This window comes from Neophocaena asiaeorientalis, unplaced genomic scaffold (genome assembly GCF_003031525.2).
Source record: "Neophocaena asiaeorientalis asiaeorientalis breed wild unplaced genomic scaffold, Neophocaena_asiaeorientalis_V1.1 scaffold130, whole genome shotgun sequence".
Lineage (NCBI taxonomy): Eukaryota > Metazoa > Chordata > Mammalia > Artiodactyla > Phocoenidae > Neophocaena > Neophocaena asiaeorientalis.
In genome coordinates, this window is record NW_020173397.1 from 5,142,248 (window position 1) to 5,163,626 (window position 21,379).

The window sequence follows — 21,379 nt, forward strand, 5'->3', positions numbered from 1 at the left end:
CACCCCTACAGGTGATCACAAAGCACCACACCGAGCTGATCTCCCTGTGCTATGCGGCTGCTTCCCACTAGCTATCTACCTCACGTTTGGTAGTGTATGTATGTCCATGCCTCTTTCTCGCTTTGTCACAGCTCACCCTTCCCCCTCCCCATATCCTCAAGTCCATTCTCTAGTAGGTCTGTGTCTTTATTCCTGTCTTACCCCTAGGATCTTCATAACCTTTTTTTTTCTTAAATTCCATATATATGTGTTAGCATACGGTATTTGTCTTTCTCTTTCTGACTTACTTCACTCTGTATGACAGACTCTAGGTCCATCCACCTCACCACAAATAACTCAATTTCGTTTCTTTTTATGGCTGAGTAATATTCCGTTGTATATATGTGCCACATCTTATTTATCCATTCATCTTTTGATGGACACTTAGGTTGCTTCCATGTGCTAGCAATTGTAAACAGAGCTGCAGTGAACATTTTGGTACATGACTCTTTTTGAATTATGGTTTTCTCAGGGTATATGCCCAGTAGTAGGATTGCTGGGTCATATGATAGTTCTATTTTTAGTTTTTTAAGGAACCTCCATACTGTTCTCCATAGTGGCTGTATCAATTTACCTTCCTGGAATCCATTTTAGATCAAATATTGACATTACATTTTAATAATTTTAGCACCTGATTGGCATAGTTAAGGTATAATATCTATGCTTATCTCACTGTAATTTAATAAGCTATCTTTTAAAAATTCCTTATTTTAACAAGCTACAAAAAGTGATCTACAAACAAGTAAATATGTAAGCTTCCTCATTTAAATCAAAGTAAAGGTTCCTTTTCTATCTTTTTATATCAATAATTTTAAACAGCTCTAATGGCAGTTATATACAGAAAATATCTCACACCTCTGTACAGGGAACATTTAAAGGTTTAATCACTGGATTATTAAAATGTATTTTATTATTCCTTATAAAATCATCAGAGTAGTAAAAAACTCAACAGACAACCCAAAAAAAGAGATAACAAAAAAGATAAAAACATAGAGACAATAAAAATGAAGTGCTATCTCAAGACAGAGATGACTGAATGGGCACAGAAAATAAAATCTAGTCTCTCTACTAAATGGTGTAGATCATCTTCTGCAAAGAACAATACACTTTTTATCTTTAATCAGTTCTAAACAAGGGGAAACACATACCAGAAAATTCAACAAAATTTTTGGAAGGAATTCTTAAATATGTTATCTCTTTTATTTTGTCTGCCTGTTAGGAAAGAGCACAAATATTCTTTTCAGTGAAAAGATGTGTAACTCCCAAAGAGAAAACAAATGTTCATAATTTGCAAATATTTGTTAGAATACATCCTTCAGAGACTTGCCAGATGAAAGCCTAGAGTCTCTTCCCCAAGTATCTAGCAGAAGATTTGCACTCCAATCCACTTGTCTGAATTCCATCCATCCTCCCAAGCCTACTTTGATTTTCACCGTTTCAGACACACCTTATGTGTCTCCTCAGCTTCTCTTTGTTCCATTGGCTGCCAAAGGTCCAGATAATACAACCCCGCTGGCAAAGCAGCAGCCAGCAGATAAATCCCATTTTCTTTCCTTCCAAAGTCTTTTTATTCCCAAGTAGTTTCTGTCTGGAGACAGTCTGTATGACTAACTGATGCCAGCCTACCTGTTGTGTGTCCCTTGGCTTAAAGTGAGTCAGTGGCTAGTGTAATAAGATATGATCCTGCATTGCTGTCTGTATTAACCTGCTTCACTATTAGTTTTGTGTCCTAGGGAAACTGGAGTAAGATATGTAGCTTTCTCTATCACACCCGTCCTCTCAAACACTACAGTTCACAGTACTCTCTCTGTCTCCCCAAATATTAAAAATTAGCAGTTTTGTCCCACATCAATAAACGTATATGGGGAATTCCTTGGTGATCCAGTGGTTAGGATTCCGCACTTCCACTGAAGGGGTCCATAGGTTCGATCCCTGGTCAGGGAACTAAGATATTTTGTTTTAAAAAAATAAATAAACTCATATGCAGGGAGGTTTAATAACTTACTTAGCTACAGCAAGGATGCAGGTCTTCTGATCCTGATTTCTACTGAATCATTATCTGAATCATTATGTTGCCTTGTATTTTGAATTTTCCTTTATTTTAAGACTTTTTTTTTTATAGCAGTTTTAGGTTCACAGAAAAATTGAGAGAAAGGTAGATTTCCTATGTACCCGCACATATGCATAGCCTCCCTTGTTGTCAACATTCCCCACCTGAATGGTACATTTGTTACAACTGATGAACATACACTGACGAGTCATAGTCAAAGACCATAGTTTACCTTAGATTTCACCCTTGGTATTGTGCATTCTTTGGGTTTGGGAACATACGTAATAACATGTATCATTATAATATCATACAGAATATTTCCACTGAACTAGAAGTTCTCTGTGTTCCACCTGTTTATTCTTATCTCCACCAGCCCTTGGCAACTACTGATCTTTTTACTGTCTCCAAAGTTTTGCCTTTTCCAGAATGTCATATAGTTGCAATCACACAGTATGTAAACTTTCAGATTGGCTTCTTTTAGTTAGTAATATGTATTTAAGATTCTTCCATGTCTTTTCATGGCCTGTTAGCTCATTTCTTTTTAGCACCGAATAATATTCCATTGCCTGGATATACCAGTTTATTTATCCATTTGCCTACTGAGGAATCTCTTGGTTGCTTCCAATTTGGGGCAATTATGAATAAAGATACTATAAACTATATAGTGTGCAGGTTTTTGTGTGGACATAAGTTTTCAAGTCCTTTGGGTGAACATTAAAGAGTACAATATCTGTATTGTATGATAAGAGTATGTTTAGTTTTTTTGTTGTTGTTTTACTTTTTCGGTACGTGGGCCTCTCACTGTTGTGGCCTCTCCCATTGTGGAGCACAGGCTCCGGATGCGCAGGCTCAGCAGCCATGGCTCACGGGCCCAGCCGCTCCGCGGCATGTGAGATCTTCCCGGACCGGGGCATGGACCCGTGTCCCCTGCATGGGCAGGCGGACTCTCAACCACTGCGCCACCAGGGAAGCCCATATATTTAGTTTTGTAAGAAACTGCCAAACTGTCTTCCAAAGTGGCTGTACCATTTTGCATTCCCATCAGCAATGAATGAGAGTTCTCGTTGCTCTATGTCCTTGCCAGCATTTGGTGTTAGTCTTCCAGATTTTGGCCATTCTAATAGGTGTGTAGTGGTATCTCGTTTTAATTTACATTTTCCTGATGACATATGCTGTGGAACATCTTTTCAAATGTGTATTTGCCATCTGTATATCTTACTTGGTGAGGTGTATGTTAAGGTCTTTTGCCCATTTTTTAATGGAGTTGTTGGTTTTCTTATTCTTGAGTTTAAAGAGTTCTTGGCATATTTTAGATAACAGTCTTTTATCAGATGTGTATTTTGCAAATATTCTTTCCCAGTCTGTGGCTTGACTTCTCATTCTGTTGACATTGTCTTTCACAGAGCAGAAGTTTTTTGGGTTTTTTTTGATTTTTTTTTAAGGAAGTCCAGGTTATTATGTCTTTCCTTCATGGATCTGACTTTGATGTTGTATCTATATAGTCATGGCCTTACCCAAGGTCATCTAGATTTTCTCCTATGTTATCTTCTAGGAGTTTTACAGTTTTTTGTTCTACATTTAGGTCTGTGATCCATTCTGAGTTTTGTTTTGTTTTGTTTTGTTTTGGTGAAGGGTGTAAGGTCTGTGTCTAAATTCTTTTTTTTCTTTTATTTTTGCATGTGGCTGTCCAGTTGCTTCAGCACCATTTGTTGAAAAGACTGCCTTGCTTCGTTGTATTGCCTTTGCTCCTTTGCCATAATTTTCTTTTTAGGCAAGTTTTCACTCTCTAAATAGACTGTAAAAGCTAAGTTTTTTTTGTTTAAGTGATATAGGGGTCAAGTGATATAGGGGTTTTAAGACCATGAACTCTGAAGTCAGCTTGCTTTTGCTTTGTGTTCTGGCTCTCTCTTGTTGGCTCTGTTCCTTTGGAAGCACTTGCTTGCTTTCTATAAAAATTTCCATGTAAATGGGGATAACAGTAGTAATAACATCAGTTTGTTTTGAGAATCAAATTTTTAAAATGTATTAAAAATGCTGAGATAAGCCTAGAGGATAATGAGTAATCCCAAATGGTAGCTGTTCTTCTTTATGTGTTTTGTATTTTTCACCAATACCTATAATTCATAGGTACTAAATAAATACGTGTTTTCTGTTTGTATATGCCACAAAACCTTTAGTCTTCTGTTTCTAGGTGCAGGTGTATATTTATTACCATTACTAATAAATTCAGTAAACTTACCGAAAATCACTCAGGCAAATAATTTCTTTGTTTAAAAGTAAAAGCTAGGGCTTCCCTGGTGGTGCAGTGGTTAAGAATCCTCCTGCCAGTGCAGGGGAAACGGGTTGTACCCCTTGTCCGGGAAGATCCCACATGCCACGGAGCAACTAAGCCCATGTGCTACAACTACTGAGCCTGTGTGCCACACCTACTGAAGCCCGTGTGCCTAGAGCCCGTGCTCCGCAACAAGAGAAGCCACCGCAATGAGAAGCCTGTGCACCACAGAGTAGCCCCTGCTCGCCGCAACTAGAGAAAGCCCGTGCACAGCAACGAAGACCCAATGCAGCCAAAAATAAAATAAATAAATTTATTTTTTAGAAAAGTAAAAGCTAGTTAAAAATATAAACATGATGCTTATTTAGCTAAGTGACTTTCAGTTCGTTTGCTGATGCCATATAAAGTAGGACAAGAATTGAGGTAAAGAAATACATTCAGATCAGTCTTAGCAAGGACAAGGCTTGCTTATCCTTGCTAAAAGGATATAGAGCAAATTTTAATCATTCTTTTATATAGTTCCAATCATGAAACTAAAGTTTTAATAATTTTTTTAAAATTATTATGGTAATATGGACCCTATTGGGGGGTTCCTAATTATTTAGTTAATTTACAGAAAATACAGTTATTAAATCCTTTGTATTTTCTTAGCCTCTTCCCTAGCTCCAAAGAAGTAACAGTGTTCCTTTGGTCTCTTGTATTGAGTAACATCAGGCACAGTGTGTTTAAATTTATATATATAATGGGATGTGAGTGGAGTAGGAAAAGTAAACAAACTAAAAACCTACATGGTGTGGCATCACCAATCGGTAGCACAAATAAATTCAATTTTGCTATGTTTTGTCAGAAAATAGTTTTTCTCAGGTGCCTAGGGGAAAAAACACAGCATGCATGGCTGCATGCCCTTTTTTCTTACTACTTGTAATGGACTAAAGGAATATTAATCAGATTAAATAGCTAAAGATACGTTTGTCATGAACTGATTAATCAAAAATGATTTGAGGGTCATTATACAGTTAAGTGAGAGGGTTTAACTAGCAAAGGATTGTTTAGAAGTATTACCTGGAGATTAAAAATGGACTCAAACACATTTTAATTTGCATAGAAATAAAAACATCACTGCTGCCAGTGTCTAATTTTTTAAAAATTCCTGGTTTCTATGGTTGCATTTTATGCCTAATGCATAATTACTGGTGTGAACAGCCAAATGTTTCAGAGTTAAGCCTTTGGTTCAACTGTTCTAAACTCCAAAGCAGAAATCAAGCATCAGATATTCAGACCTTAGAATTCATCAGAATGTGACTCCTTCTTTAATATACACAAATAATTTCAGCAACGGCTTTGTAGTGGCTGACATACAATGCAAAAACAGTTTCAGGGCAACTGAATTGTGACATAAATTAGGAGATGCCAGATAAGAACCTTTGCTAAATAACATAATTATTTGGTGTCATGATGTGTCTTTATTTCGATGGCATGCCAAAGAGTGTGCTGCTAGGCTGATTCCCGTAAAATGTGAAGGAAGTGTGATTTAACATTAACAAAACTGCATCAGATGGAGAGCTTAGCTAAATTAATCCAGTGAAAGAGCCCTAAGAGGAATATTTAGCTGTTCAGTAGAAGAAGGGAAAGATAAAGTGTCTGCATTTGCTGCAGTATTTTAGGATGCCTGAGAAAACACAAAAGGGAATTAAAACAGATTCATATGCTAACATGCCTTACAGCCCAAGCAAATCAAAAGAAAAGATAGGAAATTATAAAGTTAGCAAATGACAAAAAAGTTGTGAAAATAGGACTTAAAAGAAATATCTTGAAAAGTATGCTCCCAAAATAACTCTAGGCAAACAGATTGAAAACACAATGGGAGAAAGAGTTGTGCAAAACAGAATGGAGAAGTTTGAACATTGCAAGGACATTTTGGCTACACTTTCATTATGTTTATGATGATGAGCCTATAGTGTGATTTTCCTCAAGGCTTTGAAATTTTGCAGATGTAAAGCTGTATCTGCAGCTTACTTTGAGATAGGTGAATGAGATTCAAACACAGCCAGGTGAACTTAAACTAGTAACTTTATCCTCGAGGTCTTTGTTTTCCCTCAGATATAAAAAGTGAGGGAATTGGGCTGGAACATTCATGATTATTACCCCTTTCACTCCCGCTTTGTAATACAGTGATTTCAGAACACGTGTATCTCAGAAATGCCTCCCCTTGCTATCTTGAACGTGGGTAGTTTTGAAAGTGATGGATGCTAGTGGGATTTCCAATTCTAGATCCCCTTTGGCTACTGAATTATTGTACTCCTCAGAATCTTTACAAAACTAACAAACTGGCTGAGAATGGGAGGTCAACTTGGATGTGCCTCCTAGTCTGCTAATTCTTTCTTCTTAATTATAACACATAATTTCGTATCAGATCAAGTCCTTTATGGAGCTTAGGGAGTTTATCCCTGTTTGTTGAATTTGCATATCTGTGTCTTATATGTCACCAAAAATTATATTGTATGTTACATTGAAAATCCAGTCATTTGAACGTTGTAGATGCAGGATGCTAAGCCACTAAGAGGACTGAATTATTTTATTTTATTGATGTGAGTTGACTCCATCTTTCAGTACATTGACAACTTACGGACTTATCCTATACCTTTTATTAATATAAAAATAGAATTTGAGTGTATATATCACAGTTTTCAGAAGAATTTTTGTCTAACTGGAAAAAATGAGGAACAAATAATGTGTACAGTATGACAGTCTGCATTTAGATCCACAGATGGACACTATACTACTTCAAAAAGCTAATTAAAAACCTACAGTGTAGTGTTTAATATTACACATGGCTTTGAAATCAGAGCTTCCTGGAATTGAATGCTTTTCTATCATTTACTATCTGTGTGACTGTGGACATGATGCCTGACTTCTCTAAGCCTTAGTTTTCACCCATCTAAAAAGTCTAAATAAATGATAACCTCCATAGGTATCTTGTAAAAATTAAGTGAATTGTTGTATCTAACATTTTAATATACTGCCCATTGTAGGTAGGATATTAGTGGATATTATTATTGTTATTATATATGACGAGGGTCAGGGTCAACTATGAGAAGGGTAGATTTCTGGCTATAGTGGTTAATTTGATCTGAGATAGAATGAAAACTGTATGTAATTAAGTATATCTAAGCATCCCTTGAGTACTCAAGGAGTCAACTTTTGGATTGCTCGTAAAATAATTTGATTCTCTACTTAGAGAAATCATGGATGAAATATATCCTGTACTGAGGAAGGGAAGTCTAAATCTAAATCTTCGAAGTAGCATCAAGTATGAAGCTAACTATGGGTTAAAGCTGCCACACAGTAAACCTGCTCCTCCTACATTCCTCATGTAGGAAATTTTCCTACCTACCCTTCAAGCACCAGGTCAGTTACCTCCAACCTGCTGAGGCCTTTCTCTTCTTCTGTAAGCTGTGTTCGTGAGTCTCTACACCCTCTTCTGTCTGTGGTGACACATGCCCCACTGCGCTGGAGCTGTTGACCTGCCTGCTTCCCCGGCAAGATTCTGGGCTCATTCAAATTTATAAACCTAGAATCTTCTACACGGACTGTCAGTTGGTTTGCAGTTGTGCTTATAAATAAGTGAATGGTTTGACAAGTTACACTTGAGTATCAGATTTGTCGCTCTAACTCAGTAATTCTCCAGCTATGCTCTCAGGAGATCCAGGGGATTCTTAGGGCACTCCACGGGCTGCTTGTGACTGAAAAGTGATGAGGGTTTAGAGAGGGGCTCTGATTCTCCCTCCAGGACATTAGCCAGATTAGTTCAGTTTTACTTGTTTTATGAAATGAGCTCTTGCATAAATTTCATTTGGACATGCTTTTCAATTCTACTGTTGAAAAAAAGAAAAAAAAAGATATAGGGAAATAATAGCCAGTGACTTTAAAAAAATGCTCTGACAGCCTCACTCTTCATTTTGAGAATGTTAACAAGACTCACTGTCACATAATTGGTCTGGCTTTTATTTCTTCAGCTGGATCATAATTTTTACCAAGACAAAAATTCTATTTCTATCTATTTCTATTTATTTACTTTCTGTATGCCCACCAGTATCTCTAAAACAGGGTGGGCATAACAAACACTTGTCAAGCAACCATTTTCTTTCCAGATGAGGAACATTATACTTTAAGCATATCAAGTGATCACTTTTTTCTGCCAAAGTCAAACCAAGAATGAAAGGTCATTTGTATAACTTGCACTGATAACTGACCTTTTCTGTCTATAAAATTATTGCTGTTGAATACTTACGTAAACTTTGGAAGATATAAATGTCACTCAGAAACTAGAAACAAGCACTTAAGTAAGTTGACACCATTCGAAGGCCAATTATATTCATACTTTCAAAAAGTAACTGAACTGAGGACTTACATCTCCTCAGCAATGAGATAAGATGAGGAGCTGAGCATGTTAGTACAGGAAGCAGAGTTCTTAGGGTAAAGAGGATGAAACAAAGTTTCTATTTTTAAAATGATACATTTGCACCAAATCAGTGTTACTCTAGGTGGTATTGAACAGTCTCAGCTTTACTTGGGAGCAGAGAGAGTGAATTTGTAAAAATGCAGATTTCTCAGCCCTTCTTACCCACTAACTCAAAATCTTGAATGCAGCTCTGGTATCTGCATTTTTCACAAGGTTCTTATGCATAATCATGCATGATCTTGAAATCTTATGCACGAAAATCTTATGCATGATAATGAAATCTACCAATGTTGCCAGTGAATTCATAGCAACTCTATGATGAATGAGGCTTATGCATTTTCAGTGATAGCTTATAGTACAAGAATTTATAAGTTGCTATTTATTTGTGGAACTTCTTTGATTTGCTGTATTTGCCCTTGGCTTAAAACCACAGGATGTTACTACCCATCATTAAAACATTTTAAATAGAGAACTAAAGCAATGATAGTCTAACTAAGGCAGCAGTGTAAAACAGCACACACCCAGCTGGGCAGGCTGGGTTTAAAGACAGGCTTTACATCTTTAATGAACTGGAGCTTTTTCAGACCATGTCAGGTAGGTGGCTCTGCAGGCATGTGCTAAAGGGTCAGTGCTTCAGGCCAGTGGAGGCCAATGGGGATAAAGAAAGGAAGATTGGATGGCAAGAGGAAAAAAATAGGGCAAGACTGACAAGGGCACACATAGGATTTTAGCTTGTTACATCTTTGCTTGACACAGGCAAGAGTTATCAGATGGCTCTTGACATCTTCAGCATGTGTTCCCTTGGAAAGGCTCACCTTAACAAGGCTTTAAGGAGTTGAGGATGAACGATTTAAAATTTTATTACAAAGAAGCAGCACAGAAGGGAGATTGTAATAAGCCTGGCATTATGCAGACTGTCATTCTTCCTTAAACATGGGAACATATGGTTCATTTGCCTATTTGATACTCATGCCACCTAATGTACTAAGCACTATTATATTAAGTAGTTGGTGATACAAAATAAAATTAGGTTTATTTGCTTGTTCCATTAGGAAGCTCTGCAAGGAGGAAGGGCTAGGAAATCCTGCTTACCAGTTGCTACATTCTGGCTAAAGTTGCATTAAAAAAAAAAAAACGTGTGGAGGGGCTATTTTATTAAGATTGAGCGCTTGGGGGTAAAGGTTTAAAAAAAGAAGGAATAGTGGTGATTTAGAAAGCAGTTATTGAAAAATGCATAGAGAAGGGTCAAATAGGGAGGGAGCATCATATCATCAGCTTCCTTACAACCAGGCAGCCAGATTCCCATTAGCTGATGCCCCACAGGGTAAGATGGCTGTGAAAAGGCTCCAGGGAGAAAGTGGAATGATAGCTAAGTGTTGGGCAACAGACTGTAACTAAAGGAACTACTTTGTCCAGGTAGCTTAGCAAGGAGAAGAATGAAGACAGACTCTTTTTTTTTTTTTAATTCTGTTCCTTTTCTGTGTCACTGTGCTAAGGGCTTTCAGATAGGTTCTCCCAAGTGTTTTTTACCCATGAAGAAAAGAAAGATCAAGTGACTTGCTCAATAATGATCAATTATCTCTTGGCACAGAGAATGACATCTCATCCTTGTTTCTCCCCATCTCCTTCTCTCTCATTTCTGCTTCCCATCTCTACTCTTCTTCCCCTGGCCCTTTCCCACAAGGTACTATTGTGTCTAAGAGGGAGGTCTTGGAAGTTGAAGTGCCATGCAGATGGAAATGGAGTGGGCCCACTAAATTGGGGGATTGAAGGCAAAACTATTGAATAAGCATCACTACTAGATTCCATGCCACCTAATGGGTTCATTATGTTCCCACAGGGTACACCATTTTATGAAGTGCCCAGGGCCACGCAGGTTTTAATGGTGTCATTATTGTAGGATAAAGCACAAAATCCAGGATTTGATAAGATCTGTTTAGAAGTGTATATATATATATATATATATATATATATATATATATATATATATATATATATATATATATATATATATATACACACACACATATGTGTATCTGGGTGGAAAGAGGTAATGAAATTGGTTCCAAAAAATCCAACAGTCCTCTTATTTCAAGTCTGTGGAACATGATCACATCCTGAAACCAACTGCTCAGGGGTAGGGGCAGAATCTCTATGACTGAATGAGTTCGATCCTCTGTGAATTTCAAAGTGCCGTTTGTATTCAGCTCTTTGAGATTTCCAGGGTAAAAGTGGTTCAAACATAACCATATGCTCTGTGGCAACTATGTCCTTCAGAAATGTATCTGAATATGAAAAAAGTGTGCTTTAGTTTTTTGAGATATATGAAAAGCCTGGTATACTACCTGTCATATGGAGGTACTTAAAATGGTTAATTATTAATGACAATTAGTCTAACATATAGCTGGATTTTATTTTACTTCATTTTATGAAATGACGGAGAAATGTGGTGGATTTTTTTAGGAAAGTGAAGAAGCAATGTGATGGGTTACCTATTAATTCAATTATTATTCTTCCAATAATAGGAAAAAAAGTCTGTCCATCTCTTTGTTTTTGTTGTTCAGAGCTTGTGTTCCCACTCAGACAAGAACAGACGTCTTGCTAAATGCTGCCCTTCAGAGGACGTTTTGAGCTGTCTTCCCAGCAGGTTCACATTTCCTGCGTTTTCTATTAAATTCATGAGGTGACCCCTGAACAGGTAGCCAGCAGTCACTGGGTATAAGGAGATAAATCTAGGCCTTTGATTTCTGTCAGTTCACTTGCTAAGTGGATCCAGAAGGCAAAAAAGAAGCGATTAATCAAACTTAGCAGATGTGCAATTGATTCCTTCAGTTGCCTCAGAATGCCTTGCACAGATAAGCTTAATCTGTATTCATCTTGACTTCCTGTGGTGAAGTCTGTGGTTTTTCCCTTGGCTGGTGGAGGTAAGAATGTGTAACTTGGATTTGCATAAAGGTTAGGATAACAGCAGTAAATGCACCCAATGGTAACAGAGTGTATACAGATCACCCATCCTTTTCACACATGCTATGTCATTTGAGTCTCATACAACTCCAAGGGTGAGACAAGTATTATTTTCTCTTTTTTTCAAACAAATCAACTGAGAACCATTGAAGTTAAAGGACTTGCTAGAAGTTATCAACTTAGAAGTAGAGTTCATACCAGAACTCAGATCTTTGACTCCAAATAACTTAAAAACAACACACTTTCTTATGAAGGCATATTATGTATCATGTAGTTGGCTACTTAAAAATTACCTACAGAACCTATTATAGTATTTGGGGTATAATTTTTGCTCATCAGACCTTTACAGAATGAATGAATGAACACATCATTGGTCTGTTAATTATTAAATATGTTTTTGGTTTGACTGCAAAATCTCTTAATTCAGGTAGACACAAAACAAAGTAAATTTTAACTTTCATTGATTTAGCAAAGTAGAAAATATTAATTGGACATCTGTTATGTTCCAGGTTTATTCTGGGTGCTGGGCCCATAATGGTGAGTTAATGAGTGGTGCCTAGTACTCTCGGGATGCGTAAATCTAGATGCCAGGGCCCTCTGTAACCTCTGAATCCATGTAAACAGATCATTTTAGCTGTTTTGACAGTTCACAGCAATCACCATGTTTGGCTCAATCACTTGGTCACCTGAACAAATCGCTAAAACATGTATAAAACTATGAGTAAGAGTATGATAGAATCTGCAATTTCAACCTGCCAGGCTAACGTTTTGCATTGATTTCTAACATATAATCTCTGTTCTGGCAGTCATTGCATGGGTAGCATGCTTAGTATTTCTGAAAGTTGTTTTCATATTATTTCATCTTAAATAAGTCCAGGAAACAGTGACCTCAATGAAAAAAACAGTAGGCTAGTGATTTTACGCAAACTCAGGCCACTCGTCAATGACAGAACTGAGACTAGAATCCTGGTTTTCTGATTCCCAGCAAGGGACTCTTTATAATACGTCCCAGTTTCTTCCACAGGAACATACCATTGCTTCTCTTCAGTTTAGGTGCTGTTTCTAAATGACTGGTAGCTCCAAAAAGAAAGAGGTAGATGGAGTATGACTATAGATTCCTGGCAGGAAACCAGGCAGCCTTAGGGCTCTGTAATGCCATCTGCCTATTTTTAGTTGGAGTAAACTTTTCTCTTCTGACAGCCAGCCACAAATATACACACTTGTAAAGATGGAACTCTTAAAATAGTCAAAACGTTGTGACACACAGGCCAATAAGAAACACCATATTCAGAAATGTTGCTTGATCTGAATTATCAGCACATGAAATTTGGTAAAATCACGTGACAATAGCTTTCAGAAAATAAAGAGTTTGAGTATGTTCTCCATTATTTGCAGAGAGGAAAAGATCTGGAAACAGAGATGGCAGATTTGGCATCAATTCTAAGCTTTGCATTAGCTATGTGATATACGCTGTCTGATTCTTGTAAGACTGGAAGAAATTTCAAAAAATATATATTGCCAACATTTTTATAAGTAGGGCATACAGTAAGATTACTTTGAATAGGCTTCTTTAGTCCTTTCAACCATCTCTAGATAGTTACACTTTATTGAAAGCAAGTGTAGCAACAATGAAATTTCAAAGTAGACAGGATGGTATAGAAGTTTTATAACAGACTAAAAACGTACATTTCCCCATGTAGATATTTCCAAGGTCAAGAACTAAAAACTGTTCCTACTTGGAATCATTTAAACTGTTTTCTGTACCTGATTCTTTTAATCTTCCTGTGTATACAGTTGTATCGTGGTTTAACAGAGTATGAAAGGATAGGAATTACATTTATTTTGCTATTTAGATAAAATATTCAGGCTGATGTGGCATTAAAATCTGTGTACTAAGACTCAGTGTTCTGTGTTTGAGGTTAGGATCTGGCTCTATAAAATTTGGACAATGGACTAGGTCTCTGTCTCCTAGGTAATTAATTTCATTAGTTTCAGAAATTATGGCTTCCCCTATGGTACACACACACACACACGTGTGTGTGTGCACGTACTGTGTAAAAATGTATACACAGACTCTAAGTCAAATAACTTCTATTCATATATTGCAAATGTTAGAAGAACTATTTTGTGGCATTACCTACTCTTTTAATATTCTCCTCTCCAAAGTGTTCTTCCAGTGTGGTAGCTATTTGCAAGCTGAATGCAGTTACTTTGCTAGAATTTGGGAACTGTCCTGGCAACACTGACTTGAGAAGGAGAAAAGATCATGGAGAAAAGAGTCAGTTCCCTTCTAATGGCTCATATCAAAGCTATAGAAGAAATAATCAACCTTAGGCTTGAATGGGCTTGGAGAGACTACTTGGCTCTATGTTCTCTTTTAGGAAGATGAAATGCTTCTAATCCATCTTTGATATAGAAGCCTATCAAAGACATGGGACTTACTCTAAGTTATGGTGTAATTAGGATAGAATAGAGGCTGGGCTATGTCTTCATTGTACATACAACCTCCACAGTAAACCGTTATGCCCTTTCCCTCCTTCCCTCCTCCTTCCCTTCCTCCCTTCCTCCATTCCTTCCTTCCTTTCTTCTTTCCTTCCTTCCTTCTTTCCTTTTTTTTTTTATCACTGCTCTAATTTTTACCTTCAGCCTGTTTGGAAATCACAATGATAAGACTACAAAAAAGCCATCAAGTCAACACAAATAGAAGCATGGTTGCTGCATTTCCCAATAAGCTGCATGGAGTCAACTCTTAATGAAACCAGTCATCTCAGAAAACAATAGAAGAGGGGGCAGGATAGGAAACATGCAGAAACACAAAGTCACAGAGCTGGCTGTGTGTGACCTTTGCAAATTACTGCTTAAGATCAGCTATACCTGGCAGAGATACACATCTGTAATTACTGTACTCTGCTGGGGTTTGACTTTTTTTCCCAACTTTTTAGGATGCATATTCAGGAGATAATTTTATTTGTTTTCTGTTGCTGAAACCTGTAATGAAATTCTAAAGCAATGAGTGAATGGAATTATGAAATAAGAATCTGTAAATAAAAATCATGTGGGCCATTCCTTTAACCCCAGTGAGACGATGCTGAATCTGATATAACTATTAGTGACTGGAGGCTAAAAAGATCCCAAATTCATCCTATATGGAGCAAAACAAATAAAACAAGAATCTGAAAAGCTGTTTTAAAAAGCAGTTTCCCTTGTACCCTACAAAGCTTTTCTTTTCTCTTTCTCTCTCTCTCTCTTTCTCTCTCTCATTTTCTTACCTCCATCTAAATCTTTTTCCGTTTCTTTCTCTTCCCAACATTCCTTGCATTTGGGCCTTTAAAGGTTATAGAAGGTAAACAGTAGTCATTCTGGCTCTTTAGGTGAAAACTTACAGTCACTTTAGTAAATGAAGCAGAGCTAATAGATCTTTCCGAACCCTCAGTACAGAGCCTGTGTTTGAGCCTATGGGATCTCTGGAGTTTTCCTGTTCTATAGCAGTATATTTAAACCTTGATTAGGATTTAGGAATGAAAGAGAAAACATTTAAAGAAGATCCACATCCAGATCTGTTGGGAGTGCTTGCAGCAGTTTCCCAGGTAGTCTACCTGAGGAAGGAGCCCAGCTGAGGCAGGGCACCAGTTTTCCTTTCACCTTACTTTTCACCTTAGTTTTGAATTATCTGTTCTTATGTCTTGAGGCATTTCCTCCCAGAATAGCCTTTCTCTAAAGCTGGTAATGCCTTACATATTCATCCTTTTGGACATGTTCATTCATTCTGCAGACATTTATTGAGTTTGGGTTCTGTGCCAAGGCACAGGACATACAAGGATACATTTGACAGAATCCCTCTCCTGGGAAAAGCTTTAGTCCGGGGCTGTAGAGACCCCTGGAGACAGAAAACAGTAAGAAAAGAAAGAGTGCCTTTGAAGGGGCTTTCTCTTATATATCTCGCCATGTCAGGAGAGGGTCTGCAAGGTAGAAGATATAACGGTGAGAACACTCTACACAATTAACACTGTTTATTTGCTTGTTTTAACTTCCTTTTCTCTCTTTCTGACCACAAATGCAATCTAAGATCAGAAATGACAAAATGGTGTCCCTGCAACCCACCTATGGACATTTTTTCTGGCTCAGAATTTTCAGTGCCAAAAATCAGATTTCTAGCTTTTCCTGAAATGTTAGAGGTTCTTCCCATAAAACAACGTTTGACTGAATTCGGAGTTTATGACTGCCTCTTTTAGGTGTAGAACTCGCTCTCCAGTCCTTCACAGTCTTCCAAGATTGACAGATAGCCATTTTTTCATCACACTATAGTTGTCTTTTCTTTCACTTGGCCTGTTTCATGATTTATGTTACCTGCCTGGTATGTATATGAGTTTGTGACACGTATGATGCTGAAGAAGTGCCCATTGAACCATTTTCATATCTTCAGCACAACAGCTAATTCATAGTAGTAGCCCATTGTGTATTTGATCACATAGAAACACACATGGGTCATTAAATTAGAGCTACAACTGTAGTCAAGTCAACTCTGGGTATACAAGGTTCTACAGCACAATGGACTGAAATGTATTATGAGTAGACAAAAACACCTGTTTTGGGGCTGTCAAAACTCTCCCAGAAAACATGCCAGTGCCAATCAGGGATTTCTGAACCACATCCATGGTAGAAGGAAACCTCTCTTCTTTCTCTACAGGAACCTCTCTACATTTTTTTCATGTGGTGAATTCATTTTGTCCTGGGGTGAACACCTGTGTGACTATTTAAAAACCACAATACCAGGTGTGTGAGTATGAGTGCCTCCTTTGTATAATGCTCTTCTCAATGATTTCTTAGGCTGGGTCAGGAAAAAGCCTTCAAACTGAATATAGAAAAAGGTGTTAAAGGATTTTTAAAAATATATCTGTTACAAGTGCATGCACTGAAAATATTGCAGTCAAATTGTACAAACAGCTCGTAGCCTTGAAAGATCCTTTTGTTTCTACCATCATGTGAAAATGTTTAGTTATCTCCGCATATGTAGTTGTAAGTTGGGAGGGAGTAATACGGGAGGGAATTTTGGAAGACCTAGTAAACCCTAAAAATCTGGAAGATATTATATTACAAAATATTTAAAATATTAAAACAAAAGAGATTTGTTTACCTTTTGCTTTGTCTCAGGATCTCCATTCCTCTTTTCCAGGAGATGGCGGCCCTAGGGAAAGCATTCGGTTTGCATTCGATCACAATATCACCACCAACTTGAACAACTGAATTTTTTTTAATGGGATTTTTGGAGAAATCAGGAGCTGAAGCTAAAAACAAAATTACAAAATTGTTAAATTACTAATATCTGTAAACAAAACTTTTTTCAAGCTACTTTGCTCAAGGTTTTTTTGGGCTAGTTATGGATTTGGCATTTTGGAGTCAGTTTCCATTTGTAAAATGAAGATGACAGTAGATATTACCTCAGAAAGTTAGTCTAGGTCTTGAATGAGATAACATTTAATAAAGAAGGATAAATAGTGCCTGGAACAAAGTATGGGTTCAGTAAATGTAATTTATTTTTTGTTTTGGTGCTGGTCATTGTGATAACAAAAGCAAGCTGGAGTGAGGGAGGAAGCAAGTTACAGAAAGTCACATTCTTAATAATATTTATAATGAAGAGGGTGAAGATGGTTCCATAAGAACAGAAGATGGAATTTTAACCCTGATTAGGGAAATTACTAAATCTGTTCTAGCCAAGATAATAATCCTAAATGTGAATATACATACATGACAATGAAATACCTTTGAAGTAAATCAGAAGTACATCATCATTATTTTAGATTTCTTCAGGCATGCCTTTAACTAGAAAAATGGAAATAAATAGTCTGCCTTCTGTTGAAGCAGGCAGGCTGAGTAGAAACTTAAAAAAAAAAAACAAAACCTAATCTTTGTCAGTTTCAACAAATACCAGTTCATGAGGGTGATAAATAATTAGACTGTCTGGGTGCATCCAAGTCTTCCCAGCTCCATTCTTGTGGGAACCTATGTGTCCAATCCCCATTCTTAGCCTAAAGTCTACGTGAACTGAAGTTCTTGCAGATACGCCATGTTCTCTTGCTTCTGGGCGTTTCGAGTATGGCTTCTCTGTCCTTCCACTGACTTGTGCATGCTTTTTCTTCTGATCTCAGCTTAAAGAGAATGTTCTCAATTTAGGTTATGTTCAACTGATAACACCTATTCAATTCTTCACTGTAATAATCATGATATTTTAAAATTTAGCCTTTTTTCTCTGTGAAACTACAGGTTCTATGAAGGTAAAGATCACTTTAATTTTGATAATTATGTTTTAGGTGCTTAGTACACAACAAATATTCAATAAATGCTGACTGAATGAATAAACAAATGAATCAATTTCCATCACCCATATGCTCCTGAAACTGTCTTTTTGCTTAATTCCTCCTCTCTTTCATCTCCTGTCTTTTTACTGCTAAGAAAGCCTTAGGATGAAAGATATCAATGAGTCATTTATCCTGACAGACACCACTGGTTGACTGTCCCAGAATATCATCTGCAAACCACTTCTATCTCAACATTTTCCACTATAAAGGCTTATTTTCCCAGCTTCTCTTGAGGTCTCAGTGATCACATGACAGGGTTCTAGCTAATGACATAAAAGGAGTCTGCTGTAAGGGCTCAGAAATTTTTGCTTCACTAATGAAAAGGACTGTCCACTCTGTCTTCTTCTGCTTTGAGTGTGGACTTGATTTCTGTAGCTACAGCAGTCATCCTGGAACCAGAAGGCTACAAGCATGAGGAAAGAGTTTAAAGAATAACGTCATCAAGTCACAGTGCCATTGCTCCGCTACCACCCATGAAGTTATTATTGAGATAAAATAAATTGTTGTTTAAGTCTCTATAAATTGAGGTTTTCATTTCTTATTTTCAGCTGGAAACATTCCTAATAGATGCTTTTGGGGTTGTATTCAAAACCTCATGCTGGGATCAGCTTTGGAGGAGCCACTCCTGGTTTGGATGAACCCAGTAGTGGGCTCCTCCAAGCCCTAATATGTTGCCCTAGCAGAATAATAATTCTCACTTCACATTTTTTTAGAAGCTAATTTAGACATTTTTCATTATTTCAAGGAAAAGCAATTTCTAATTTACAGGAAAATTGGATTCATATTACATATAATCAGAGCTTGCTAAAATGTCAGTTTGAATTTTTTGGCTATAAATGAATGACTTACCTAATACTCTCAATTCTGCATTTGCATAAATTATCTGGTATTTGTTTTCTGCAGCACATTGGTAGATACCAGAATCTGACACATTCAGCATAGTTATGATAAGTGTCCCATTTTCTATTTGAATTCTTTCCTAATAAAAGAAAAGTCACATAAAGATGCTAGTGTGTTAACGTAGGTATTCTCTTATCATTTGTGCATATCTATGAGCTATGATACTTTGGTGTATGAGAACTGTTGCTTATGAAAATGAGGTTAGTATACTTCAAGGTCCTGAGAAGCTTTCTGGAGTTTAAGAAAATGGAAGTGTTCTTAGTATAATTTTAGTGGTTAGTATATTTTATGTTACCTATTTCTTTGAATATTGGCATTCTTTGCATAGAAGGTATGTTACCTTTCTGTTATACAGTATATAAAATAATTTGGAATACTCTACCATTCCAGTTTTCCAGAAAACATGGTTTGACAATAATGTTAGACATGGATAGAGTGATTAGCAAATTTCCTTGGATTTCCATCATAATGTCTCAAAAAGACTTAAAATATGATGACGATAATTTTCTAATTCAGTACATAAGTTGAAGGAGCTAAATTCTTCTTTTCTGCAGTTGACTATAAAGTATGTTTAAATAGCCAAAATCTGTTACACAGTCCCATTTGGAGTATAGAAATATAATTTTGAGTTTATAGAATGAAATAGTTTAATAGTGCAAATATAACTTTAAATATTTCAGGGTACCTATTACCATCCTCTAAAGATAACAAAAGTAGGCTGGAGGAAACAGGGAATGTTACATGCAATAGGGATTCAGGATTAAATTTCAGTAAAGCCGAAACAAAGAACAGTGTTCCATTCAGATTCTAAACAACAGATGTTCCTTTTATCTCTAACTGTGCCTATAAGTGCAAAGTAGAGTGGAGAATTAACACAATTATTTGGATAATTTGATGGGAAAAATAACCTTGTCTCATTTTCTGTATATTGTAGGATAAGGTGTGCTTTAGATTGAAAAATGTGGATAACTGCCTCAGTTCTCTACTTCCCTAGGTTTAGAGGCGGCCATTAGCTTTCATAAAACCAAGATACTGGGTAATGATTAAGAGCTTGGGTTCTGGAATCAGATTATGCTTAGAATACTAATTCTAACATTTACTAGCTGCGGTGTGACCTTGGACAAATGGACTTAAGCCCTCTGACACCAATTTTTTTTCATTTATAGAAATAATAATCATATCTCTCTCATAAAACTGTCATGAGGATACAATAATATAATGCATGGAAAATATTTAACACAGGGCCTGGCTCATATGAGAGTTCAGTGGATGTTGATGACGATGAGGAGGAGGAGGAGGAGGAGGAGGATGATAATGATATCATGTGAATACGGATCCATCACTGAGTAATGTGTGACCTTGTACAAGTTGTGTTCTCTACCCTTAGTTTTCTCATTTGAAAAATGATGATAATATTAATAGCTATGTAAGGATTAAATAAATGTAAGGATTAAATAAATTAGGGTATATAAAGATTATACTCTATTTCCTGGCACCTACTAAACATTCCAGAAACATAGTTTCTGTTAGTAACAAAATTTCCCTAGCAGAGTAGGTGAATGTTTAATATCAGCACAGTTGCTTACCTCTGGGTTGAGGCGTTCACCATTCTTTAACCACGTGTACCAAGGGTTTGGCTTTCCACTAGCTTTGCATTCCCAAAACAAGCTGTCATAGATGGACAGGTATGTATTTTGGATTTTTTGTTCCCATTCTGGAGGGGCTGTTTCAAAAAGAAACAACAGCAGCTATTTAGCAAGTCAGTTATCCAAGACATTATTTTACATTCCAAGGACTGTAGAAATCAGAAGGACAAGGCTAACTGGGTCTGGTAGTACTGTACACACATGATTTGAGGGAAGAGAAATGCAGGACCCCCGAAGTGGGATAAGAGAAACCCTGTTGTAAATATCGGTGGACCTTTTGCGTAAGATTGATGTTTGCCTTTTGTCATTTTGCTGCACCTGTGTAACAACTTGAGAGTTGTGGGAACAAGGCTAGAGAATAATTCTATGTTAACTATTAGTATATAGGTCAAGTTAGAAAATGTATATCAAATCTGAACCCTCTGTGGGCAAAAGGCCATTGATTACATTTGGATTAAGCTAAGTAAAATAATTGTATCTATACCCGATATAATTACAATTCAGTAGTTTGAAGCGTAAATCAAATATCAGCCTCATCACATTTTAGTACGGTTATAATCCAGTTTTTTTTTTTCTCTACATAAAATTCTTGACAGGGAATGAGAACTTTTGGAGTTGTATATAGGCTAAGCATCTAACTTTGATCCTAGGCATGAATTTTCCAAACCTTATTTTCTAATCTGAGAACTA

At 36.8% G+C, this 21,379-nt stretch overlaps 1 protein-coding gene across 4 annotated transcripts in view; it reads right to left on the reverse strand.

Moving 5' to 3' along the window:
* Positions 1–21,379, reverse strand: part of CNTN6 (contactin 6) — a 289,356-nt gene that overhangs the window by 49,387 nt on the left and 218,590 nt on the right. For 3 of the 4 annotated variants that reach the window (XM_024747063.1, XM_024747065.1, XM_024747064.1), the window contains 3 exons: positions 20,630–20,766; positions 18,993–19,122; positions 16,922–17,072 (listed from right to left, as the gene is read on the reverse strand). In XM_024747063.1, coding sequence (XP_024602831.1) covers positions 16,922–17,072; positions 18,993–19,122; positions 20,630–20,766 — 418 coding nt within the window. The remainder of the gene's footprint in view (positions 1–16,921; positions 17,073–18,992; positions 19,123–20,629; positions 20,767–21,379) is intronic. The other variant, XM_024747067.1, reaches the window with a different exon arrangement.